The sequence below is a fragment of the Sorex fumeus genome, unplaced genomic scaffold (genome assembly GCF_029834395.1).
Source record: "Sorex fumeus unplaced genomic scaffold, SorFum_2.1 ptg000026l, whole genome shotgun sequence".
NCBI classification, from domain to species: Eukaryota; Metazoa; Chordata; class Mammalia; order Eulipotyphla; family Soricidae; genus Sorex; species Sorex fumeus.
Window position 1 is genome coordinate 5,259,950 of NW_026606083.1, and position 27,643 is coordinate 5,287,592.

At 40.9% G+C, this 27,643-nt stretch overlaps 1 protein-coding gene across 1 annotated transcript in view; it reads left to right on the forward strand.

Moving 5' to 3' along the window:
- Positions 1–27,643, forward strand: part of RSF1 (remodeling and spacing factor 1) — a 149,537-nt gene that overhangs the window by 85,993 nt on the left and 35,901 nt on the right. The window contains exons 5-7 of the mRNA XM_056114761.1: positions 2,828–2,985; positions 19,431–21,184; positions 23,865–24,071. Of these exons, the coding sequence (XP_055970736.1) occupies positions 2,828–2,985; positions 19,431–21,184; positions 23,865–24,071 (2,119 nt within the window). The remainder of the gene's footprint in view (positions 1–2,827; positions 2,986–19,430; positions 21,185–23,864; positions 24,072–27,643) is intronic.

Genomic DNA, 27,643 nt, shown 5'->3' on the forward strand with positions numbered 1-27,643 from the left:
GGTTTAAATCTCAGTCGTACAATGATCAAAAACCTTTCCCTTCATCAGTACTCATTTTTCACCACCAAGAACCCCAGTATGCCCCACCTCCCACCCCTCCAAATGCCTGTGAGGCAGATGATTTCTACTTTTCTCTACATTGATTGCATTCATTATTTCGACAAAAGATGTACCATTATTGTTTAGAATTTCCCTTCAAACAATCAGAATTGCTGAAAAGGCATTGTGAAATATTTTGTTTTCTATAGCTGGTTATCGGCCATGTTGTCTGCATGCAAGGCAAATGCCCTACCGCTGTGGCTACCCATGGGCTGGAGCGATAGCACAGTGGTAGGGTGTTTGCCTTGCACGCAGCCAATATGGCCGACCTGAGTTCGATTCCTCCGCCCCTCTCGGAGAGCCCAGCAAGCTACCGAGAGTATCTTGCCTGCACGGCGGAGCCTGGCAAGCTATCCGTGACGTATTGGATATGCCAAACACAGTAACAACAAGTCTCATGATGGAGACATTACTGGGCCCGCTCGAGCAAATCGATAAACAACTGGAGGACCGTGACCATGATAGCTGGTTATGAGAATCATATAGTGTCACGCGGCCATGATTGTGAATTTCTGCAAAGAACCAGATAATTACGAGACTGGTTTCTGTGTGTCTGGTATTATGGCCATGCCAGAGAGCCACTCTTGGGTGGTAACTCGTGACCTCGGTAGGGCGTGAAGGCTGTGCCGCTACCGCCCCCCTTCCCATGAGACTGCAGTTGCCCCATCACTGCCAGCTCATACCTGGCTTTCCTATAAGCTCTGAGGCGGCAGCCACCCTGCTGCCAAAGAGTAAAAGGCGGAAGGGAGCAACACCCTTTCTCTCCTGGGGAGGCATGTCGCCATAGTTTAATGCACGGTACATTCACTTTTCTTCTGTAAGCTGCTGGGCTCTGGACTAAGTCCTTTTGCCTCTGGAGCCATGGCCATGCCAGAGAGCTGCTTGTGGGGGCAACTCATGACCTCGGTAGGGCGTGAAGGACGAGCCAGTACCGTCCCCCTTCCCATGAGACTGCAGTTGCCCCTTCACTGCTGGTTCATACCTGGCTTTCCAATAAGCTCTAATGATTTCATTTTTAAAGTTACTTATTTAGGGGCTGGAGAGATAGCACAGCGGGTAGAGCATTTGCCTTGCACGCAGCCGACCCGCGTTCAATTCCCAGAATCCCATATGGCCCCCTGAGCACCTCCAGGAGTAACTCCTGAGTGCAGAGCCATGAGTAACCCCTGTGCATCGCCAGGTGTGACCCAAAAAGCAAAAAAATAAATAAAGTTACTTATTTAGTTTTTCATTGTGTTTGTATTCTTTTGATATTTTTAATTGTGATTTTTACTATTCAACCATATAGATTTTCATTGCCACTCTAATCAATAGAGAATGTTCTAAGAATCCTCTAAAATATTCTGGAGAGCGATTTTTATATGTATATATATACACACACACACATATATATATATATATATATATGTTTGTACATATCACTGTATCACTGTCATCCCATCAATGGTTGAATTACTCAAGGGGGCGCTTAAAACATCTCTGTTCCTCCTGGCCCTGAGTTTGTTTTTTTTTTAAATTTTTTATTAGTGAAATACCATGAGGTACAGTTGCAGACTTATAAATTTTTTTGCTTGGGTTTTAATTATACAAAGATTGAGTACCCATCTCTCCACTAGTGCCCATTCTCCACCACCAATGATCCCAGTCCCTCCCACCCCTCCCCCGCCTCATCCCACTCCTATCCCACCCTGCCTCTGTGGCAGGGCATTCCCTTTAGTTCTCTCTCCTTTTGGGTATTGTGGTTTGCAATAGAGGTATTGAGTGGCATCATGTTCAGTCTATAGTTATTTTCAGCATGCATCACCCATCCTGGGCAGATCCTCCCTTTACTTGGTGTTCACTTCTCTATCTGAGCTGCCTTTCCCCCTTGCATGTGTGGCTGACCTCCAAGCCATGGAGCAAACCTCCTGGGACTTGTCTCAACTATTCTTAGGTGTCAGTCTCCTATTCTGTTACTTTATATTCTGCAGATGAATGCAATCTTTCTATGTCTGTCCCTCTCTTTCTCATTTCACTTAGCATGATACTTTCCATGTAGGACCACTTGTATGTAAATTTCATGACTTCATCTTTTCTAACAGCTGCATAGTATTCCATTGTGTAAATGTACCAAAGTTTCTTTAATCAGTCATCTGTTCTTGGGCATTCGGGCTTTTTCCAGATTCTGACTATTGTAAACAGTGATGCAATGAACAAACAAGTGCAGATGTCACTTTGACTATACTTTTTTGCATCTCTGGGATATATTCCCAGGAGTGGTATTGCTGAGTCAAATGGGAACTCAATTTCTAATTTTTTGAAAATCATCCATACTGTTTTCCAGAAGCCAGCCCAGAGATTTTAGCAGCTTCTTCTTACTCATCCTTTCCCAATGATTGGAGGCTCTTTCAGGGTCAGGGGAATGAGACCCGTTGTTGTTACTGTAATTGGCATATCGAATATGCCATGGGGAGCTCGCCAGGCTCTGCCCGTGCGGGCGGGATACTATCAGTAGCTTGCCTGTCTCTCAGAGAGATGTTTATATATAATAAATATATATATATTAATATGTGTTTTATACTTTACATTTATTTTTCAAATTCACAGTTGATTAGAGAATTAGTGATCTGAATGTTCCAAGTGTCATTTTCTTTCTTTTTAAAATTTTTATTTCTATTTCTAACAGGTCTTATGCTGAAAACAATTTAAGGATGAAGATGTTGATACTGTCCCGTTTTCTCTTGTTTAGAAATCGAAATGAGTTGGCTGAGACGCTTGCGCTTCTGAAGGCACAGATAGAGCCTGTACTGCTGAAACAGTCCTCTGGCCAACAGGATGCCTCTCCTCGGGACAGTTCTAGCATAGAGGATGAGGAGAACAGGAAGGAGGAAGAAACACCGAAACAAGGTTTTTTTTTGTGTGTTTTGTTTTGCTTTGTTCTGTAATTTCCCCTCTTATAGTCTGTCCTGATTCATGTAAATCTGAATCTGGGATCAATTTGAAAAATTAGATACTTTCTTTTAAAAGGATGTTGATTTAAAAAAAAATTCAATTGGAAAAAATTCATTGGGTACTTTGCTCTTTTGTGTAAGCTTATATATTTTTCAGGTAAAGTATGTTCAGAACTTTCATGTGTAATATTTTATGCATGGGCTGGAATGATATACAGCAGGTAGAATGTTTGCCTTGTGCACAGCTGACCAGGGTTCGATCTCCGGTATCCCATATGGTCCCCTAAGCACCGCCAGGAGTGATTCCTACGTGCAGAGCCAGGAGTGACCCCTGAGCATCGCTGGGTGTGACCCAAAAAGCAAGAAAAAAGAAACACACACACACACACACATACACACACACAAAAAAAAAACCCAAAATATCTTATGCATAATACTATGGTATAATATCTTAGTCTTTAGGTTTTAATTGTGATGGTTACATATAAGATTTATCTTTTATCCGTTATCCTAGCACATGCGTCCTTTTATCCTATTTCATCCACTCTGCAGTTCTGTGAGTTTACATTCACTTTGTTTGTTCTCCTCACCACCATCCCGGAAGCCGTCTCGCCACTTCTCTGTAGCCGTTACCTGTACCTTCATTCTCCTTCTGGACCTGGAATCTGGATTCCCCCTTTCTCCTCTTGCTCGGGAATCTGGATCTTGATCCCCCAGCCGACTTTTACAGTCTTGTTAAAGCCCTACGCATGATGGGGTTGGGGCTTACACATAGGTGTGGTCACAATCAATAGGGGTAAAGTTCTTTCCGTTTCGGGAAAGCTGCTTCTAGGACAGATTCTCATTTAGCAGGTCAACCCACCCTAGAGCGGAATCCCTTGGTTGTGTTTCTCCTCTCCTTGTCTAAACATATAAGCATTCATAATATTAATCTGTATGGACACAGTAAAAGATACATTAAGCTTATAGAATCGCTCTCCTGGGGTCATCTCGATATCAGATTACAGTGCTCAGGCCGCATTAGTCTTTCCTATCCACAGCAGGGTCCTAATCTCATCGTTACTTTTTGGATCATGACAGTGTTTGTCCATGCCCAAGCTCTCAACTTATAGTTGAGTAACGTGGCACTTTGGCCTGGCCCATTTCGATGCCAGGGTAGCTCAGAGCTTGCCCTGTGTTCATCCAATCCCTCCTTGGGACCCTGCTTTTGAGGTGCTAGGAAGTAAGAGCAACTGAGGCTTAAGTCAAGAAAGCAGATGCCTGGGAGTGAATAGTATTCGAAGCCAATTAAATCCCAAGTTACAAAAGCATATTAACTGTTTTCCTGTATCTATACAAAAAGGACGTTATTTAAAGTAAACTATTCAAAAGACATAAGGAAAGGAGAAAGGCAATATTTCACTCATACATATAAAATCATAGATCTCTGAGGAATCTGAGCTTACAAGTTAACAGAGTTTGATTAGGGGAAAAAGCTGATTAACTGGTTGGGGAAGAGAGCAAAGAGAAGTGGTTACAGATAAACAAAGGAATGGGAGTGACTTGGGAGCACTGTGATGGGTGTAACCTGATAAACTAAGCTCCTTGTGGCAAGGGAGAAAGAACAAATCAATTGTCATCCTACAAACATAGAATGCGAATGGCTTTTTTGGAGTGTGATTTTGCACCTCAAGGTATATTGCCAGGGGTATTATTATTGGGACATATGGATGCTCAGTTTGTAGGTTTTTGAGGAATGCCCATGTTGTCTTCAGAAAAGGTTGGACCAGTTGAAATTCCCACCAGCAATGAAAGAGAGTCCCTTTCTTGTCCTTTTTGATATGTGCCAGTCTCTGTAATGTGAGATGATATCTCATTGTTACTTTTATTTGAACCTCCCTAATGATTAATGATGTAGAGTATTTTTTTCATGTGCTGTTTGGTCATTTGTATAACTTCTTTGAGGAAGTTTCTGTTCATTTTTCCTCATTTTTTTTTTATGGAGTTGAATGTTTTTATTCTTGTAAAGTTCTGCCAGTGTCTTATGTAACTTTAGTGGCACTGTAGCACTGTCCTCCCATTGTTCATCGAGTTGCTCAGGCGGGCACCAGTAACATCTCTGTGAGACTTGTTAGTTTTTGGCATATCAAATACATCACAGGTAGCTTGCCAGGGTCTCTGAGAGGGGTGGAGGAATCAAACCCTCGGGGGGACCTTATGGGATGCTGGGGATCGAACCCGGGTCGGCTGCGGGCAAGGCAAACGCCCTACCCGCTGTGCTATCGCTCCAGCCCGTCACTGTCACTGTCACTGTCCTCCCGTTGTTCATCGATTTTGCTCCAGCGGGCCCAGTAACATCTCCATTTTGAGACTTCTTGTTACTGTGTTTGGCATATCGAATACATCACGGGTAGCTTGCCAGGCTTTGCCGTGTGGGCGAGATACTCTCGGTTGCTTGCCGGGCTCTCCTAGAGGGGCAGAGAAATCGAACTCGGCTCGGCCAGGCTAGCTGCGCTCAAGGCAAACGCCCTACCGCTGTGCTTTCGCTCCAGCCCGTAACTTCAGTAGTAACTTATTATCAGATAACTGAATGTCTGGTATATAATTTTTCTTACACTTTGTATCTTTGTCACCATTTGTGCAGACGCTTATTAGTTTAATCTTTTCTTCCTGTTGCTTGATCAGTGGTGTTTCATCTTTGAAGATCCCATTAGTTTCAATGACATAGAGGGTTCTGCCTAAATTTTCCTCATTGTGCCTTAAGGATTCAGGCCTGGTATTGAGCTCTTGAATCCATTTTCATCTGCCTTTTTTGTACATGGTGTTAGAAAGATGTCTGTGTTCATTCTTTTGCATATAACTGCCTCGGTTTTCCAGCACTACTTGTTGAAAAGACTGTCATTGATCCACTTCATATTTCTTTCTCCTTTATCAAAAATTAAGTGTTCATGTATTTGCACGTCTGTGCTAGGATATTCAGCTCTATTCTATTGATCGGAGAGTCTGTCTTTATTGATTCCAATACTGTGCTGTTTTAATTACTAATGCTTTGTAGTACAGTTTGAAATTGGGAAAGGGTCTACATAAATAACATGGCTTCACAGCTTAAGATTTTGGAAAATGACCAGCAAAAGGATACCAAACCAGGCATGATGAAGGAAATAACAAATCTAAGGGAAGAAATTAACAAGCTGGAATTCAAAAAAAAAATCCAAAACAGAAATGAAACCAAGAGCTGGTTCTTTAAAAAAAAAATGTTAAAAAATAAATAAATGACTAACAAGATTCAGAAAGAGAGAAAATCCTAATAAACAGAATCAAATGAAAAAGGGACATCACAGGAGAAACCACAGAAATTTAGAGGATTATCAGAGATTACTTTGAGAATCTTGATGCCACGGAGCAAGAGAACCTAGAAATGAATAGTTTCCTGTATCCTATAATCTTCCAACACTTAATCAAGAAGATTTAGAATAGCTGAACAGAACTGTCATTATTGAAGATATTGAAATGGTAAATCAAAAGTCTTCCCCAAAACAAAATTCCAGGCTCAAATGGATTCAACTATTAATGAATTTGTTCAAACCTTTACAAGGACTTACTGCCAATTATTTTCAAGATTTTCCATGATTGAAGGAACAGAAACATTTCCAGACATTTTCCATGAGGCATATGTCACTCTTACAACAAAAGCAGGCAGACATAACACAAAAAAAGAGATACAAACTGATATCTCTGATGAATACAGATACAAAAAATCATGAACAAAATCCTGGCAAATAGAATCCAGTAGCTCATCAAAAAGATTATACACCATGACCAAGTAGTAATCATTCTGGGGAATGTAAAGATAGTTAAAACCCATCCCTACATGTCCTTCCTTCTCTTATAAAGAATGATCATTTTATGCCTCTTAACAACAAAGTATTTATTACTCAGTTATTGGTTTACGAAAATAGCTTCTACTTACCAAACTTGACATTAGCAGGCATATGACTTAATAGATTCGTAGACTAAAAAGTTCTTGAGTTTATGAGCTTATGTAATAGTAGATAATAGTAGCTGACACGTATACCATTTTTCAATTTTCAATCCAGTTACCTTCCTCAGTGCTTTAGAAATACACAGTGTAATCTTCGCAAGTTCCCTAGTAAGAATTGCATTATATCCATCCCTCCCCTTCCCTCCACCCTCTCACCTCACTCTTCCTCGTTTTTCAGATCAGATGAGTTAAACAAGGAGGTTTAAATAACTTTAAAGATTACAGAACTTCTTGGTAGCACAACCAGTACTCAAACCTGGACAGTCATCTTCCAGGGTCTGTACTTTTCTTTTCTTTTCTTTTTTCAATTTTTATTAGTGAGACACCATGAGGTACAGTTTTTTTTTTAAATTTTTTTTTTTCTATTCTGTTTGGGTCACACCCAGCGATGCACAGAGGTTACTCCTGGCTCTGTACTCAAGAATTACTCCTGGCGGTGCTCAAGGGACCATATGGGGTGCTGGGAATCGAACCCGGGTTGGCTACGTGCAAGGCAAACGCCCTACCCGCTGTACTATTGCTCCAGCTCCTATTTAATTTAATGGAGCAAAATTAAGTGGCAGTTGTTAATACAATTTTAGGATTAAAATTCATTAGATAACAAAGTTGCAGTATTAAAATCAGTAGATCTAGAAAGTAAATATGTGAACGTTGTCGTATCTGATTTCAGTGTTGGTATATCCTTGTCTACGAATTTACTAAGCTTTTTGTTATGTGACTCAGTTATTTTCAGATTCGTGATCTGGGCCTAAGAGTCGACAACGTGGCAGGCGTGGGTGGTCGGCAGGGCTGTCGGGGCTTACAGAAGTTGGGGGTAGGGGAGATGCTTGTCACCCCGACTTCGGAAAAAAAATAACAGAGTTCTCAGCCTCGGCGTCTTACCTGCAATAATTCAGAAATTGGTCTCTCTGCAGAGAATGTTCGTGGCTGGTGGCATTTAGCCCTTGGCACAGGGATAGTGGTAGGGATGGTGCTGCTGCCGGAGCCTTGGTTTGGTGACCGTTTGGCTCCCCGCCTCCCATGGGTATGCAGGGTTTTCAGACATGGTGGGGTAGGGCAGCAGTTCCATACGGTTTGGCAGCTGGGCTGGTGAGTGAGTAGACTTGAGGGCAGATGTGGGTGACGGAATACTTTCCTATATAGTATTTTATACTTTCCTATGTAATACTTGTATAGGAAATGGACAGTTTTCTTCACTCACAAAAACCTTAAATCTCTTATGCCATCTTCTCTGACAGTTTTTGTATTCTGTCCTGTAGTAAGATCAAAGAATTGTACTTTTTGGTTTATCACTATTATACATGGAGGAGTTTTATCATTGTGTGGTAGAATATTTTGAAGTTAGACATCAAGAGAAAAATGCGAATTGGACAGAGAAATAAGCAGTCATTCTGATTTATGAAGTTAAAATAGATTTGTCTTTGATTTTTAGTTGTTTCTAATGCTCTGTATCTATCCCTATTAATATTCTCTTTTTTGTGTGCTGGTTTTCCTGGCTTTCAAGCCCAGGACATACCCAGGTGACTCATAGTATTGATGTTTAACTCTTATGTAGGTGTATAAGAGGCCCCAACCCTCTTCACGCCCAGCTGCCCCTGTGCAACACGACTTCCTGAGTCCCCTGGACCAAGGAAGCGCCCCCGACACCCAGCTCTCGAAACCAAAACCAACCCTGAGGTCCCGGTCAACCCCAACAACTCTAAGAATTGTTGGTTTTGATATTTTTCCCCCAAATGCTTCCACAATAACCATTCTACACAAACGGGAATTATTAGATATTCACCTGCATGGCCACTGAAATTGCATCGTAAGGACACAGAAATTGGTAGATTAATGTATTACATGGAGTAACAGCTTGCTCAGAAACCAACGAATCCGATCAGACCTCAGGTAATAGGGAATCTGAAGCTCAAAATCACAGGAGCCACAATCTATAAGGACAATGGGGAAGCAAAGGAATTCTGGCATACAGGGACACAAGTCCTATCAAATCACTGAGCTCAGATAAAGCCTCAAGCCTCATCAATGAATCAATACTCATGTAATGGCATTACCAATATAGCGTCACTTGAAGAAAATTCAGCCAACTCAAAGATAAACAGGTCCAGGGTATCATAGGAGTCCATAAAATATGTACTTGAAGGAGTTAAAAGAATAAAATAGCTAGGGGAGGATCGATTGTTATGAAGGGTTGGGTGTTTGCCTTGCTCATGACCAACCCGGGTTTGATCCCCAGTATCTCCCATATGGTCCCCTGAGCACAGTCAGGAGAGATTCCTGAGTACAGAGCCAGAAATAACCCCCTGAGCAAGAATGGATGCAACTTTAAAAAAAAGAAAAGAAAGAAACAACAATAACAACAACAATAGCAAAGCACAGCAACAGAAATCAGCATGCCTCAGGAGGACTGTATCAATGATACTGAAGACAAAGTACTAGCCATCACCAATCATGAAGTGACAAAATAAAAGCGATAAACAAATGGAAGAGAATGTAAGATTCTTGACAGAAAATAGCAAGAAAAATAATCTTAGAATTATAGGAATACCAGGAGGAGGGAAGAAAGGAGAAAGGGGAAGAAGAAGAAGAGCTGGTGGGAGACAATTTAGTAATTGGGACCTTTCCTGATCTCTGGAAGAGGCACTGCACGGATTTAAGAGGCCCAAAGAGTACCAGACAAAATAGACCCCAAGCCTCAGAACATCATCAAGACACATAGTGATATGACAGGGTAAACTGGAAAGACACAGACAGACTACTTAAAGTAGCCAGGAAAGAAAACCCTCAAGTGCAAGGGAAACAATGTGGGAATCACAACAGACAAGGAAAGACTAGAATGACATTCAGTCATTAAGAACGGAACAGACTAGCCAAAAAGAGAAGGGGATGACAGGTTCAAAGTACTAAATGAAAAAAAAAACCCTTCCAACCTAGAGTCCACTACCCTGCAAAGCTGTCATTTAGACCTGAGGGAGGGGTAGGAACCTTTTCAGACAAACAAGAGGTTTTGTGACATTTGTGACAACTATACCAGTCCTGCAAGTATTACTGAAAGGCCGCGTATAAAAAGCAAATGAGACTCTCAATGTCAGTGAACTAAACACCCCGGTAAAAAGGCACAGAGTGGCTGAATGGATCAGGAGGGGAAATTCATCCATGTGCTGCCTAGAGGAAACACACCTCAACTCAAGATGAATACAGGTTCAGAGCGAAAGGATAAAAAGCAACCGTAGAAGCCAGTGGAATACAAAACAAACAAACAAAGCTTCCATCAGACCACACAGCATAGCATCCCATATAAAGAAAGTAACTGGAGACAATTATGGATACTTACTGACTACTTCGAAGGGAACAATCGATCAAGAAATACTGTCATCAACATTTATGCACCAAATGAAGGCTCAGCAAAATCGCCAACGGAAAAACAACAAACAGCATTGGGAGATGTTAACACTCTACTTTTGCCACTTAACACTCTAGTCAGATCCACTAGACAGAGTGACCAGATGGAATCTCAGTTAAGAGACGAGTCAGAAATGAGGAACTGAAAGAACTGGGATCATTGGACATATACTGGGCTCTTCACCCACCCAAACACAAATGCACATCTTTCTCTAGTACGCGTGGAACGTTCTCCAAGATAGATCACAGATAGGGAATAACTGAAACATACATAAATCACAAGTATTGAAATCATATAAAGCACTTGTGTTTCTGGTAGACCACAATACCATGCCAGGAAGAAGAGGAGGACAACACTTGGAATCTGAATAAAAACACTGCTAAGGGGCTGGAGCGACAGTACAGAGGGAAGGATGTTTGCCTTGCCCGTGGCCGACCCGGGTTTGATTCCCACCATCCCATATGATCCCCTGAGTACTACTAGGAGTAATTCCCGAGTACATGAGCCAGGACTAACCCCTGTGCGTTGCTGGGTGTAACTCAAAAAACAACAACAAAACTAAACAAAAAAGACACTGCTAAACAAAACAAGCAACTCAATCAAAGAGGAAATTAAGGAAGAAATAAAAAGATTCCTTGAAACTAATGAGAACAAAGATACAAGCTGTCCGAATCTATGGGATACAGCAAAGCTGTTTGTGTGTGTGTGTGTGTGTCTGTCTGTCTGTCTGTCTGTCTGTGGGTGTGTCTGTGTGTCTGTGTCTGTGGGGCGCGGGGGAGGAAACATAGCAGTACAGGCTTATATTAAGAAAGAAGGGAAAACCCAAATCAACAACCTAGATACACATCTGAAAATCTGGAGAAGGAACAGCAGACACACCCAAAGATTAGTAGAAGGAGGGGAACAGTAAAAACTAGAGGAGAAATCAACAGCACAGGAACAAGGAACATTTCAAAGTCTCAATGAAACAAGAAGTTCATTCTTGGAAAGAATAAACAAGAGGGATAAGCCTTTAGCTAGACTCATGAGGGAAAAAAGAGGAAATGTTCAGATAAATCAGATCAAAGATGAAAGAGGAGAAATTACAATGGATCCTTCGGAAATTTAAACTATAAATGGGAGGTTACTATGAACAACTTTAAGCTCTTAAGCTGGAGAACCTAGAAAAAAATGGATAGATTCTTAAGAGTCATGCGATCTCCCAGAATTGAATGAGGAGGAAGTAGAAAGCCTAAGCAGGGCCATCATGATCAAAGATACTGAAACAGTAATTATGAATTCCCCCTCTCCCCCCAAGAACAAAAGTTCCAGCACTAGCAAAACCTTCAGAGACAATGTATTCCTTAAGCTCTGCCAAAGTATCAAAGACACAGGAATCCTTCCCAACGCTTTCTCTGAAGCTAACATTGCACTAATACCCAAAGCAGAGACACTTCCAGGAAAGACAGCTTCAGACCAATCTCCCAATGATTGGGGAGAATAGAAATCCTTAACAAATTAGCTAACCGAGGAAAACTGAAAAATTCTTAACTGTGTAAAACTGAAAGAACTCCCTCTGAGATCAGGTACAAGACAAGGCTGTCCACTATCTCCACTTTTATTCAGTGTAGTATTAGAAGGCCTGGGTACCGCAGTCAGGCAAGAATCACAACCAGAGGTATCCAAATTGGGAAAGAGGAAATCAGATTATCACTTTTTGCAGATGCCATGATGATGTACATAGAAAACCCTACAGAGTCCACAAAAAAATCTCCCCAAAACAATACAGCAAAGTAGCCAGCTACACAAAAGTCAGTCACATTCTTACGTACAAAGAATCAGGGGGGAAAGTGATCAAGGAGTTGATCCCACTCAAAATAGTGTCCCAAAACATCATGTATCTAGGAATCAGCTAAACAAAAGACGTGGGAAATCTGTACCACGGTAACTTTAAATCACTTAAAGGGAGAGAAGACCTTAGAAGTGGAAAAATTTTCGAGGCTCACCGAATCAGTGTGTGACTATCCTACCTAACTGAGCTCCTATATGGATTAAATGTACTCCCCATCCAAGTTCAGACATTCTTCAAGGTCCTAGAAAAGGCAATAATAAAGTTTGTATGGAATCAGACAAGACCATGAATAGCCAAAGACGTACTGAAGAACAGGAGATTTAGGGGTTTCTCATTACTTGATTTGAAGCTGTATTATAAAGCTGTAACAACCAAAACTGCATGGTAATGGACTAAAGATAGGCTCTCTGATCAATGGGTCAGAATCAGTTACTCAGGGACAAAATCGTTTATACACAAGCAGTTAATTTTCGATAAAGGAGCTGAGAACTTGAAATGGAGTAAATATAGCCTCTTCAACAGATGGTGCTGGGAGAACTGGGTAACTCCGTGTGAGAAATTAAAGCTGGCTCCGTATCTCACACCTTACACTAAAGTTCATTCACAACTGAGATGCGACCAAAAATATAAAGTACACCGAAGAAAATATACGCAGAATGGTCCAAGAGTTGGACCTCAAAGGAGTCTTCAGTGACCTGATAATATAGTCAAAGGCAACAAAATTCACGATAGACAAATGGTACTATGTCAAATCTAAGAGTTTCTGCACAGCAAAAGAAACACTTGCCAAAACTAAGAGATAGCTACCTGGGAAGAAATACCCGCATTCAGCACATCAGATAAAGTGCTGATATCCAGGATATGTAATGTACTCACAAAGATCATTAACAACAACAACAACAGCAATTTCAAAAACCCTTGCACAAAAAGAGAGAGGGATGAACAGACACGTCTCAGAGGAAGACAGTTATGTGACCAGCAGGCACATGCAAGAATGCCAGTAGGGATCTAAAACAAGGAGACAGTGAGCTATCATCTCCCACCAGTGAGAACGCTGCATATCAGAATAGCAGGAACAGTCTGGGCCAGAACAGGAGCACAGCAGCTAGAGCATGCACCTGCACGCGGCCTACCCAGGTTTGATCCCCGCAACTCATACGGCCTTCCGAGCACTTTTAGGAGTGATTCCTGAGCACAGAGCCAGGAGTAACCCCTGAGCATTGCTGGGTGTGGCCCAGAAGACAACGACAACAACAATAAAAAAAAACAGCCTGTCAAAAACCCGTCTAGTCAGAACCATCTGTGGGGATGTGGTGAAAAAGAAAACTCTCAGCCACTGCTAGTGGGTATGTTTTCTGGCACAGCCACTATGGAAAACTGGATGGAGAGTCCTCGGTACACTTTGAATTGAGTTGCTGTTCCACTGTTTGGCATCTCCAGATCCCCGGGACATAGCAACATATTCATACTAAAGGACATATGCCCACCATTATTCATTCATGATACAACAGTTAACATAACGACTCAGCCTAGGTGTCCAATGACACATGAATGCATTATGAAGCTGTGGAATGTGTGCACAATGAAATACTGGAATACTATGCAACTGCAAAAAAAAACAGTGAAATCCTACAGTTTGCTACAATCTGCTTGGAACTGGAAGATGCTTGTTGAGTGAAGTAAGTCAAAAGAAGAAAGACAAACATGGTATGCTTTCACTATCCGTGATACACAGAATAACAGGATGAGGAAATGTACTGAGGGGAGGTGCTAGGTCACTGTTGATTGCAGAATTCGGTGCAGAGAAGGCCCCAGAGAAGGAAAGAATTCAAAAGGGAGAAGGAAGAAGATTAGAAAGGGAAGTAATGGGGAACAGGAGCCGTCACTTCGCTTTTACCTACTGGTGGTGTGGCAGAGCGGTGTTACCATACATCTGAAGCACAGACTAAACAGCACCGGAAACATGAGATCTAAGCTTCATCTATGAGCATTGTTATGTGCCTGTTAAGGTGGTAGGCCAGGGATAAGGCGGTGGGAGTGCGGGTACGGAGTATGAGAACACTGGTGGAAAGAAGGTGACACAGGTGGTGCGATTGGTGTTGGAATATTATATGCCTAACACTCAAGTTTCATCATCTCTGTAAATTACCCTTCGGTAATATACAAAATATTTTTACAAAAAAGATTTTTTTTTCCATTGGTTTCCGTCAGTAAAGTTTTCTTTGTGAAAGGGGCAAGTAGCTTGCATCTGGCTGACCGGGTTCAATCCCAAGCCCCTTATGTTTCCCAGAGCACTGCCAGGAGAAATTCCTCATTGCCGAGTTGGGAATAGCCCTGAGCATTGCTAGGTGTGGACCAAAACCAAAAATAAATCAGAATTTTCTTTTATTTCATTTTCTTTTTTTTAATTTCTCCTTCTTGCTCCCTCCCACTGTTTCTGTATTGATTCTTCTGAACTAAATTTGTCTGTATTGTACAACTTCAAGTTATTTGCGTTGCGCCTTGTCCTGTTTCCTTTTCAGAAACCATGATAAAATAACCTAGTGACCTGTTTATCAGTTATGACTTTCTGGACCTATTTACCAGTTATGCTTTATATTTCATTTTCTGTTTTGGTTCTTCTGGGTTTACATAGTTTTAGGGGACACATTTCTATTTTTCTAGGGGAGACCAACTAATAATTGTCAGGTGTTTCTCTTAAATAACTGAGTCAAACACAAAAATACTGTGAAGTTAGGTAGTTAGAGAAATAGAAGAATAAGTTGAGTAGATTAAGAGTAGAGTTGAAGGGCTGAAACTATAGCACAGCAGATAGGGAATTTGCCTTGCATGCAGCTGACCCAGGTTCGATCTCCAGCATTCTGTATGGTCTCCCTAGCACCGCCAGGAGTAATTCCTGAGTGCATGAGCCAGGAGTAAACCCTGTGCAGTGCCGGGTGTGACCCAAAAAGCAAAAAAAAAAAAAAAAAAAAAATAGAGTTGAATTTCTATAGACTCACTGCTTTATTTATAGATAGAGAAATAAAGACAGAACTCAGAATTCATAATATAGCCAAAGAAATGCTGTCTTCTGTGTCATTCAGTATTGGTAGAGCCGAGGAGCCTGGAACCTAAAGGTATTCCTTAATTTTGCCATGTTGTTACTCAAATTAGCTCAAATAAAATAATATTTTTATTTTTATTGCTTAAATAAAAAGTGTTATTTACTGTGGCTTAGTACTAATGAAATCCTGGGGTATTTTTTTGGTTGGGTTTTTGTTGTTGCTGTTTTTCGTTTTGTCTTGGTGGTGAGAGCTGATTTCATGCACAGCAGTGCTCAGGGCTAACTCCTGACTCTATGCTCCAGGATTACTCCTGGTGGGTCTCCAGGAACCTTATGGGATGCTGGGCATCAAACTGGCTTGGCCATGTGCAAGGGAAGTGACTTACCCACTAGACTATTCCTCCAGACCCCTGAGTTATTTTCTGAAGTAAATCATCATGCTGCTGCCCTTGGAAAATGTTTATAATGGAATAACAAGTAATAGATAAGGAATTCCATGCTCATGGTTTTTCTTTTAGGACAGATTAGTGAAGTCATCCAGAAATATTGAGGTTGAAACTCAGAAGTACTATTTAGATATTTAATACATTAAATATCACGTACTTTAATGGAAGAACAGAATCATCGAAAGTTGATTGATTAATAAGTCACGATGTATATATAACCATCATCATGACAGATGTTAACAGAAGTGGTACCAGTGCTTCTGGAGAAAACTGGACCCAGGAAACACATCCACCTATCATTCACCATGAGCATCATGATGACAAGGATACCCAGCATTCTACAAGCACAAGTAAGAAGGATGGCATCAGAAGTTCTCACTTAGATGAGTTACTGAAGCCATTCCAAAGAATAGTGGAGACATTTGACACTGATCACATCTATATTCACATAGTAATTTCCTCTATTCCCAGATCAAGAAATGATACCAAACTATGCACAATTTCTGGAACTTGGAAGAAAAGTATTAAATTATCTGCTTTCCCAAAAGATCAAAATTTTTGCAGTGTTTAAAAGTGACTTTTTTAAAGCTAATTTGTTTTAAAAGATGAATACAGATTTTGTGTCAACAATCTCTAGCAATTTTTGGTAAATCTCTGCCAAATTCCATTTGGGTGATATGTGTGTTTATGGAAATATATGGTAGATTGTTCTTTTGTTGCTTAGTAGTGAAAACTGGAAAAAAAAAACCTTGACAAATGCAATAATCTTTGGAATTCCTATTTTCAATGAATATATTTTAATAATTCAGTTTCTTTTTCACTACAGAGTAGAAAGGCATCCCTTATAGTCTTTGGAGAAAATTCAGTAGCTAATATGGTCTGTGGGGTGGAATGATAGCACAGCGGGTAGGGCGTTTGCCTTGCATGCTCTTTACTTGGCCAACCTGGGTTCGATTCCTCCACCCCTCTCAGAGAGCCCCGCAAGCCACCCGTGACGTATTTGATATTCCAAACACAGTAACAAGTCTCACGATGGAGATGTTACTGGGCCCGCTCAAGCAAAACAATGAATAACGGGAGGACCGTGACCGTGTCTTCAAATTTTTATTTAATTTCTATGATATGTAACTTTCTCTGTTTTATCACTTTTAAGAGGGTGATAAATTCTTGAATTGGTAAAACTTCGTTTAGAACTTAATTTTTTTATTTGTAAGGATAGAGTGAGACCATGAATGTAAAATCAGTACTTAATGAATCCTAAGACAGGCTCGTTTTTTTTTTCTGAGCACAAAGTTACAGTATATCTGTAGTTTCAGCAATCCCATTTACAGATAATATTTACTCAGTGTGGCTTTGTTTTATTTAAATTTGCATTATTGGGTACCTCATAAAAATTGGAACTCTATAGCTAATGAGTAAAAATGGATTTTAGTTTTTTTCTCAAGTATAATATGTGAAATGTTCAATAATGACATTATATTAAAGTCTAACAAAACCATACTGAGAAAGATAATCAAATTCAGTATCTGTGAAAATTATCTTGTATCAGGACCCAGGCGCTTGCCTTGCATGCAGCCAACCTGGGTTTGATCCCCCCGCATCCTCTGTAGTCATCTGAGCACTGTCAGGACTAATTCCTGAGGGCAAAGCCAGCAGTAACTCCTATCATCACTGGGCATGGCCAAAAAAATTCTCCTCTTTCAGTGAAAATGAAAGGCAGCATGATCCTGGTTTGATAGTTGGGTAATTGACATTTCCCCCTTTTGATATGCCAAACACAGTAACAACAAAGTCTCCAATGGAGACTGCGCCCGCTCGAGCAAACAAACTTTCTATAGAAAATTGTATTTTCTTATAATATTACAATTGTATTTCTCTTACAATCTTTTTTTCTCTCTTATAATCTTATAAGCATATACATACTTTATATTTTAAATATAAAACAGACGATTTCCCACTTCCGTACTATTGTTGCCTAAATGAAATGAAGTATTCAGTAACTTGCAAATAACAGTCCTTAGTTTATAAAACAAATAGGGTCTTTTTGGAATAGTATTTTTTGTCTAAGTGTATTGTCAGTTTTTTTTTTTGGTGAAATATTCACTGATAAGAGGTACTGCCTCTTTTTTTTTTTTGTAGGAGTACTGCTATTTATTCAGCCACTGATTAGCTGATTGAATTGTGCATGAACTCCACTTTACCTTTTTTTTCATTTTTTATAATTTTATTTATTGAATCACCATGAGAGAAGTTACAAAGCTTTCAGGTCTAAGTCTCGGTCATACAATGAAACACCCGTACCTTCACCAGTGCCCATTCTCCACCACAAAAACCCTAGTATGCTCCTACCCCACACCCTCCCCCTACCTGTGGGGCAGATGATTTCCACATTACTCTCTCTCTACTTTGATCACATTCAATATTTCGACTCCAGACCCATTATTATTTGAGATTTTACCCCAATACTCAGATCTGCTGAAAAGGCAACAGTAGACAATTAGTTTTCTGTTGCTGGTTATGAATAACATATGATGTCGTGTGGCTGCAGTAGGGCCAGGTGATTTTGAAATTCTGAAATTTTAACACTTAAATCTGGAGGGATTTCTGTCAAAAGCCACTGGGTTTCAAGATTTGCTCCTGAGTCTCTGGGATCATGGCTGTTGAGCAGCTTGATCAGGAGCCATTCGTGGGCGGTGACTTGGGGTCTCGTTGGGACCGGGAGACCAGGACCGGCTCCAACCCCATGCTGTGAGGCCCAACAAGTTTCGTCGTTGCGGGCCCAAGACTGACTGTCCAATGGCCTCTGGAGTATGGTGGCCACCGAGCCACCAAGGGGGAGCAGGCGGAGGGACAGCACCCTTTCCCCTCTGGGGTGGCCCGGTGACAGTAACCTACTGCGGGGTCCGGTCGCATTTCTGCCAAAAGCTGCTGGGTTTCGAGATTTGTTTCTGAGTCTGGGACCATGGCCGTTCAGCAGCTTGATAGGAGCCAGAGAGGCCGATCATGGGCAATGATTTGCGGTCTCATTGGGGCAGGGAGACAGGACTTGTTCCACGCCCATCCTGTGAGGCCCTGCGTGTCTCATCACTGGGGTCCCAAACCTGACTGTCCAGTGGCCTCTGAAGGATGGTGGCCACTGGGCTGCCAGGGGGAACTGGCCAAGGCACGAAACCTATTCCCACCTGGGTTGGCCCAGCACTGGTAACCTACTGCAGGGACCGGACGCATTTCTGCCAAAAGCCGCTGGGTTTCGAGATTTGTTTCTGAGTCTCTGGGATCATGGCCATTAAGCAGTTCAATCAGGAACCAGAAAGGCCATGCCTCCAATTATATAGCTGAGCCGGAGGTGGTTTGTGGGTGTGTTTTCCACATACCTAACTTTTGGCCGTTTACTTTCTTGGTAAACTTTGCCCCAAGTTTTTGGGGTCTGGCCAAAGGCACAGGAGCAATTTGGGGGTATCTGGAAGTCTGAAGGCACCATCAGGCTGCTGATGCACTCGCCTCACAGGTACAGATTGAACCTGCTGGTGGCACCATACCCCGGTGCTGCCTCTTTTAAGTAGTTACACTTCGCATGGAATGTGTATATTTTGTTAAATAAGCCCTTTATTGTTTATGACTGGAATAGTTTTACTAATATAAATATTTTTTTTTTAGAGGAGCAGAAGGACAAAGAAAAAATGAAAAGTGAATGTCAGTCGGTAGATTCCCAAAACCGTTCTAAACCCTGTGGTGCATTAGAAGAAGCTACAGTAAAAATAGAGAAAGATGATGAAAAGGAACTTGTAAAGCTGCCAGTCATTGTGAAGCTAGAAAAACCTTTGACAGAAAATGAGGGAAAGAAGATTATCAAGGAAGAAAGTGACTCCTTCAAGGAAAATGTCAAACCCATGAAAGTAGAAGTGAAGGAATGTAAAGCAGACCCTAAAGAGACTAAAAGCAGCTTGGAGAAGGTAGAGCCTGAGAAACTGGAGTTTGCTGGCAATGCTAAATCTTCTCAGGAGATCATTGAGAAGTCTACAGAGGAAACCGAGAAACTTAAAAATGACCAGCAAGCTAAGATACCACTAAAAAAAAGAGAAATTAAGTTGAGTGATGATTTTGACAGTCCTGTCAAAGGCCCTTTGTGTAAATCAGTTACTCCAACAAAAGAGTTCTTAAAAGATGAAATAAAACAAGAGGAAGAGACTTGTAAAAGAAACTCTTCGGTCACTTCTTTGAGTCATGAAGGCAAACAGCTTGTGAATGGGGAAGTTAGTGATGAAAGAGTAAGTCCAAATTTTAAGACAGAACAAATGGAGACCAAGTTCTGTGATACAAAGGAAGATCATTATCACCCCTCTAAGGAGAGAAGTGTGATAATGGAAGGAAATGGAGTGTTGTCCTTACATTCAGTCATAATGAGCGTGAAGACAGGTGATCTTGAGGATGAAGTTCTTCCTAAAGGGAAAGATGCCGATCATTTGTCAACTGTCTTGGAGACCCAGGGACAGATCCGGCCGACAGAGGAGTCTTGTACTCCAGAAATGGACACCTTTCTTGAGACTCCTGAGAGGGCAAAAGACCTTTCTTTGAAAAGTGCTTTATCTGCTGCTGACTCTTGTCCTATGAAACTTGAAGAGAAGTCTCCCAGAAGTAAGAAGGATAAGCGTCCTCCCATCATTGAATGTCTTGAAAAGCCAGATAAGTCTAAAAAGGCCTTTCTTGATAAAGACACACAGAGATTGAGTCCAATCCCTGAGGAGGTTTCAAAGAATGCACTAGAACCCCCAAAACCATGCTCTCCTAGAGCATCTGCATCAGCTGCCGCCTCAGACAAGAGTGGACACTGTGAACTATCAGTCCCTGAAAAAGAGGTGAATGAGTGGCAGAGCACAGGCTCCATGGAAGGCCAACCCCAGGTAAAAGAAGCCCCAGAAGTTCTCAACCAGGAATCCACAAAGATGGAGATGAATAATTCTCAGACAACCAATTCTGAGGAGCCTTCTGAGACAAAGAGTTCTATGCAAAAAAGCAAATTTAAATATAAGTTGATTCCAGAAGAAGAAACCACTGTCTCAGAAAGCACAGAGATAACCTCAGAAAGGCAAAAAGAGGGCATCAAATTAACAATTAGGATATCCAGTCGAAAGAAGAAGCCAGAGTCTCCACCCAAAATTCTAGAATCAGAAACCAAACAAGAGAAAACTGAAAAGGAAGAGGAGAAAGCAAATGTGGGTCGTACCTTAAGGAGATCTCCAAGAATATCTCGACCCACAGCCAAAGTGGCAGAGATCAGAGATCAGAAAGCTGATAAAAAAAGAGCAGAAGGAGAAGACGAAGTGGAAGAAGGATCAGCATCTTTGCCAAAAGCAGACAAAAAAGAAAATTGGAAAAAAATGGAGAAGGATACAAATCCTAAAGTAAGCAAGGTCAGATTTCTCCTGCTTTGGAGTTTTAGTTTTAATCTGAATTATTTACCTCTTGATTTTCCTCTTATTTATATCTTAGTTACACATTTTATTCTGGGTAGGACAGACATTGAAGGAAAACTTTTTTTGTTTGTTTAGGTATTGTTATACTTCTGGATATGAGATATCTTTTCTCAGTAGTTATTCACAAGTTTCTAAATTTCAGGTCATGATTTCATCTTATTTTAAACCTTTTCTTTATTACAGGTAGTAAAGAAATGTCTACTGCTTGCAAACTATTAAAGTAGCATCAAACCTGTAGGACTTTTGAAAAATGAGAAATTTCCTTAAGCAGTTAATGTTATTTTGATGTTACACCTCTTTCTAACCCCTTTTTTCTGTAAATTCATTTGTATGTTCTTGAATATTTATATGTTTCAATATTAAATTGAGTCAGTTATTTTTTGTGAGTATAGATAGCACCTAACAGAGTTTCTAAATCCTTCCCATTATCATTCCCTTACTAACTGACAGGTTGTTTCCAATTTTTTTCTTTAATTTTTATTAGTGAAACACCATGAGGTACAGTTGTAGATTTACAATTTTTTTGTGCTTGGGTTTCGATCATACAATGATCAAATACCCATCCGTCCACCAGTGCCCATTTTCCACCCCCATCCCCCCCTGCCTCTGTGGCAGGGCATTCCCCTCTGTTCTCTTTCTCCTTTTAGGTGTTCTGGTCTGCAAAAGAGGCATTGAGTGGCAAACATGTTCAGTCCATAGTCTACTTTCAACATGCATCTCCCCTCCTGGGAGGATCCTCCAAACATCCTTTATTTGGTGCTCCCTTCTCTATCTGAACTGCCCTTTCCTCTAGGATACCCGGCTGGCCTCTAAGTTATGGAGTAATCCTCCTGGTGCTGATCTCAGCTCTTCTTGGGTATTAATCTCATACTTTGTTACTTTATATCCCCCAGATGAATGCAATCTTTCTATGTCTATCCCTCTCTTTCTGACTCATTTCGCTTAGCATGATACTCTCCATATTGTACCACTTGTATGTAAATTTCATGACTTCATCTTTTCTAACAGCTACATAGTACTCCATTGTGTAGATGTACCAAAGTTTCTTTAACCAGTCATCTGTTCTTGGGCATTCAGGTTTCTTCCAGTTTCTGGCTATTGTAAAGAGTGCTGCAATGAACAAACAAGTGCAGATATCACTTCGACTATACATTTTTACCTCTCTGGGATATATTCCCAGGAGCGGTATTGCTGGGTCAAATGGGAGCTCAATTTCTAATTTTCCAATTTTTAACTATACAGGCAAACAGTGTTGAAGATCCTTTGAACATTCTCTCTAGAGTTGAAATTTCTAGAGCATGTGTATTTTAAGTTTACGTAAATTGTTGACTAATCTGTGGCAGTTTGTTCTAATTTTAAAATGCTACTTTTATTCCTGTTGAAGTGATCACATTATTCTTCATTCTAAGTATTCCTCTTTTGGGGGGGGGCACACCGGCAGTGCTCATGGGGTTCCTCCTGTCTCTGCACTCAGGAATTACTCCTGGTGGTGCTCAAGGAACCATATGTGATGCCTGAGATTGAACCTGGGTCATCTGCTTGCAATGCAAACACCCTACCTAACGTACTATCGCTTCCCGCTCCAAATCTTACCTTTTTTTATAAGTAAGTAAGTAAGTAAAGACCCTCCCATTGATCATCAATTTGCTGGAGTTGGCCCAGTAACGTCTCCATTGGAGACTTCGTTGTTACTGTGTTTGGCATATCGAATACGTCACGGGGAGCTTGCCAGGCTCAGCCGTGCGGGCGAGATACTCTCGGTAGCTTGCCGGGCTCTCCGAGAGAGGCAGAAGAATCGAACTTGGGTCGGCCAATGGGCTGGAGCGATAGCACTTTTTTTATAGTCTTTTAAAAAAATTGTTCTTGATTTCAAGTAACATCATTTACAAAACCTAGTTAATGTATACAATGTTCCAATCCCACGTTCTCCACCAGAGTGCTTCTTTCACCAATGACCTTTAAAGTGTCTCCCACCACATTTATTTTGGTTTTTTTGGGGAGCTTACGCAGTAAGACTGAAGCATGAATTGACATATTGTGGAATGAGGCAATAAATAGCATTTTAAAACATTGTAAACATATTCTGTGAATAATATATTTTTTTGAAGATTTTTTGTTTCAATTTTGGGGATTTTTATGAGGATAATTAGTTCTGGCTCTTCTAAAATTTATCTCTAGTTTATTTCTAGCATACGAATTAAAAATTTTGTATACCAATGTGAAATGTAATGAATGCTCTATCATAGATCATTTAAATTATGTATAGCTTTTGATCCTGAATTCTCTTTGAGAAAGTTTTCCTAATCAGAGAGGTGTGTGGAGAATTTATATTTGTAAGATATTGTTTATAAAGTAAAAAAAATGGGAAATTACCTAAATGTCTTTGTAGTAGTTAATTAGAGCTATGGAAAGGCATATTATACAGTTACATATTATACTGATGTTAGGGGACTGTTTTGTGACTAGGGAAAGTAAAATATTCAGCGTTAATTTCCTCCCCCTGAAATAATGGAAATATGTATCAAAATTTAATTGCATTTGATAAAGCTACAGCAATTTCCCTTTAATCTAACATTTTGTTTTTACCAAATTTTTCAATTTCTTAATCTTACACAAGGTAAAACCCAAAGGCAAAGTTCGATGGACTGGTTCTCGAACCCGAGGGAGGTGGAAATATTCCAGCAATGATGAAAGTGAAGGATCTGACAGTGAGAAATCATCGATGGCTTCGGAAGAGGAAGAAGGAAAGGAAAGTGAAGAAGCTGTTCTAGCAGATGATGATGAACCGTGCAAAAAATGTGGCCTTCCAAACCATCCTGAACTGGTGCGTACCTGGTCCAGCAGAGCAGTCTGCTGTCACCAGGAACTGTGGGTACCAGGAGCACCCTGGAATTGATTTTTCGATTAGATTTCTTTAATAATGGGCCTTGTGTGTAAAATAGCCTTTATTTGTATTTCTCAAATAATAACCCAGTTGTGGAGAAGATCAGGTTCTTCTTTTGTTCTACTGGTTTACGTACTGATAGTTCCTTCTACTTATAAAGGATACAATCAGGGCTGGAGCAATAGCACAGTGGGTAGAGCATTTTCTTTACACGTCGCCAACCCAGGTTCGATTCCCAGCATCCCACATGGTCCTCCGAGCACTACCAGAAGTAATTCCTGAGTGCATGAGCCAGGAGTAACCCTGGAGCATTGATGGGTGTCACCCAAAGAGCAAAAAAAAAAAAGGATACAATCATAATCTAGTCTCACAAACCAAAGTCTTCATTCAAATATTTCTCCTCTTGTAAAGTTTTTTTTCCTTTGGAGCCAGGGAGGTGGCCCACAGAGCTAGTAGACGTGATTCCCATGGGTGCAGCTGGTTCCATCCCTGCCACTGCCAGTGAGGAACTGGGAGTGGCTCCTGGGCATCAGGTAACATCTGACAGTCTGAGAGGGATGGAGGAATTGAACCCGAGTCAGCCGCGTGCAAGGCAAACAGCCTTGTTTCTCTTTGAAAACATACTGGTTCGGTACATCTGGGACATGCTTTCGGGCATGAGGTGCTATTCCCAACTCTGCATGCCTCCTCTCCACCTCAGTTCTGCTGGAACCTGGACCCTCCTAGTACCTCCTCACCTAAGCATAAAACTTAGATCAGCATCACTGGGGTGATTCCTCTTGTTTTTTTTTTTTTTTTTTTTTTAAAAAAAAAAACAGACACTAGTTACGTAGTAAACCCTGCTCTCTATACTGCTCCACAGGTAGAGAAAGGTTGAAAGCCAATGGTCTCCCACTGAGGTACTACCTGCCAGTACATGGACCAGTCTGCAGGACAGGTGCTGGTCTGTGGGTGGGAAAGAGTTGAAGAATGCTGTGTTAGAAAAGGGCCATTTTGGGGCCAGAGCAATAGTACAGCTGGTATTGTTATCTTGCATGCTTCCAACCTGTCACCCCATATAGTCCTCTGAACTCCACCAAGGTGATTGTTATATGCAGAGCAAAGAGTAAGCCATGAGCACCGCTGGGTATTGCCCCAAAACAAAAAGAAAAAAGAAAATGGGCATTTCTAGCCAGTGACTAGCATAGTGGGTGGTGCTGGTTTTGCATGCAGCTGACCCAGGTTCTATCCCCAGCACCTCATATGTTCCCTTGAGCTCTGCCATGGATGATCCCTACATGCCAAGTCTGGAGGAAATCCTGAGCCCGCCAATCTACTGAGAGTATCCTGCCCGCATAGCAGAGGCTGGCAAGCTCCCCGTGGCATATTCGTTATGCCAAAAACAGTAACAACAAGTCTCACAATGGAGATGTTACTGTTGCCTGCTCGAGCAAATCGATGATCAGGAGGACAATACTACAGAGCTACAGTGGTGCATAATCATGTGTGTCTGTGTATATATGGCAGTTCACCAGTGCATTCTTGGGCCTACTGAAGGAACACCAGTTAGTCCCCATGTTTTGTAACTGTTATCTTTATTTTCAAGACAAATGCCTCTTAGATAGGGAGTAAAAATAAACAGAGAGAGAGACACAGGGACACTTCCCCTTGGGCGGTATGTTTTGGAGGAGAAAGCTTGGGAAATTTCTCTGTGGCTCTTTTCCTTGGAAACAGGGTGCTGTGATGTGAGAGGTGCAAACAGGCCCTCCCTTCCGCCACTTCTCAACTGGCTTTGTTTCATTTTGTTTCGGATTTTGGGCCACACCAGACAATGTTCAGGGGTTACATCTGGCTCTTTGCTCAGGAATTACTCCTGTGATGCTCAGGGGGCTAAATGGTGTGCCAGGGATTGAACTCAGGTCGGGCAAGTGCAAGGCAAATACCCTACCTGCTCTTCTGTCACTCTGCCCCTGGTTTTGTTTTTCTGTGTATTGATTTTCTTACCATTAAATTTAAATAATGCCACATACTTCCCCTAAGAACTGTTTCTTAACAAATTATGTAAAGTTACCTAGCACAGTTAACTGTTTTGTGTCAAACTAACATTATTTGTGGCTTATTTTATTTTTTTAATTTTTTTTTAATTTTTATTAGTGACAAACTTATTACTTATTTTCTTAATGTTTAAAATTCCTCAATGAAATTTGTTCTATCCCAGTAGTAAAAGGTAATTCAAAGAGGTACAGATCCTTAAATCAGTCTGAGAGTCATTAAATGCATTTAAAGGATCATCTTAGGTTTTTGTGTGAAGGACCAGGAGAAAATTTGCTGTAGTGGCATTTTATACCTACCAAATGAAAGGAAAAGCAACCCTTGTTTACTATTCCTACTATTTCCCTGTGTCTTTTTAAACTCAGTACACTTTTGCTGAAGCAACAATCACTGTATCACTGTCATCCCATTGTTCATCAATTTACTTGAGCGGGTGCCAATGTCTCCATTCTTCTCAGCCCTGAGATTTTAGCAGCTTCTCCTTACTTATCCAAATAGATAGCAACAAATATGTCCAAAAAAAGAGAAGTGAAATGTGTTTAGCAGACATTAAGGAGATGGAGAAAGTCATGTTGGAACACACATAGAAATTACTAAATTTATTTAGTTGCATAAATAATTGCGGAGAAAACCCTATTGATAGTTATGGTGACAAAGTGAAAACTATTAGCAGCTGAAGATTCTATGCAGTGTCTTTCTTTATGTTGTTTTTTGTTTTTTGAGGGCCCCACCAGTGGTGCTCAGAGCTCTACACTCAAGGTTCACTCCTGACAGGACTTGGGGACCATCATGTGGCAAGTGCCCTACCTATGCTCCAGCAAGTAGTGTCTTTTAATGCAAAATGCTTAAAAATAACCCTCAAATCAAAATTTTAAGTAACTGTTGTGTGCTAAAAGTGATAGGGATTTGATGCTAAAAAGACATTGCCTGTAAGGCTGGAGAGACAATACAGTAGGTAGGTAGTGTGTGCCTTGAATGACATCCCCTGAGCCTCACCATGAGTGAAGCTCTTATGTGAACCCCCCCCCCCCCAAAAAAAGACATGACCCTTCTTTTCATTGAACTAAAGCATAAAAGCAATAATCTCATTGAGAATAGAACTCCACGTTTTCCAAATGAATTATTTCCTGTGGGTTGGAAATACTACATGATATTTTTTCCCATTGGATTTTATTTTATTTCATTGAGCATACAACTCCACATTTTCCAAATGAATTATTTACTGTGGGTTGGAAATACTACATGATATTTTTTCCCTTTGGATTATAAATTTTGAAATTTGTTCTAGAAATAAGTTCTTAAGATTTTGTTGTAAGAGATTTAGATTGGGACTGGGGGCTGGAGAGATAGTACAGTGAGTAGGGCATTTGCCTTACACACTGCCCACCTGGATTCAGTCTCTGGTACCTCTTGGTCACCTAAACTTTGTCAAGAGTGATCCATGAATGCAGAGTCAAAGCCCTAAGCACCAACAGGAGTAA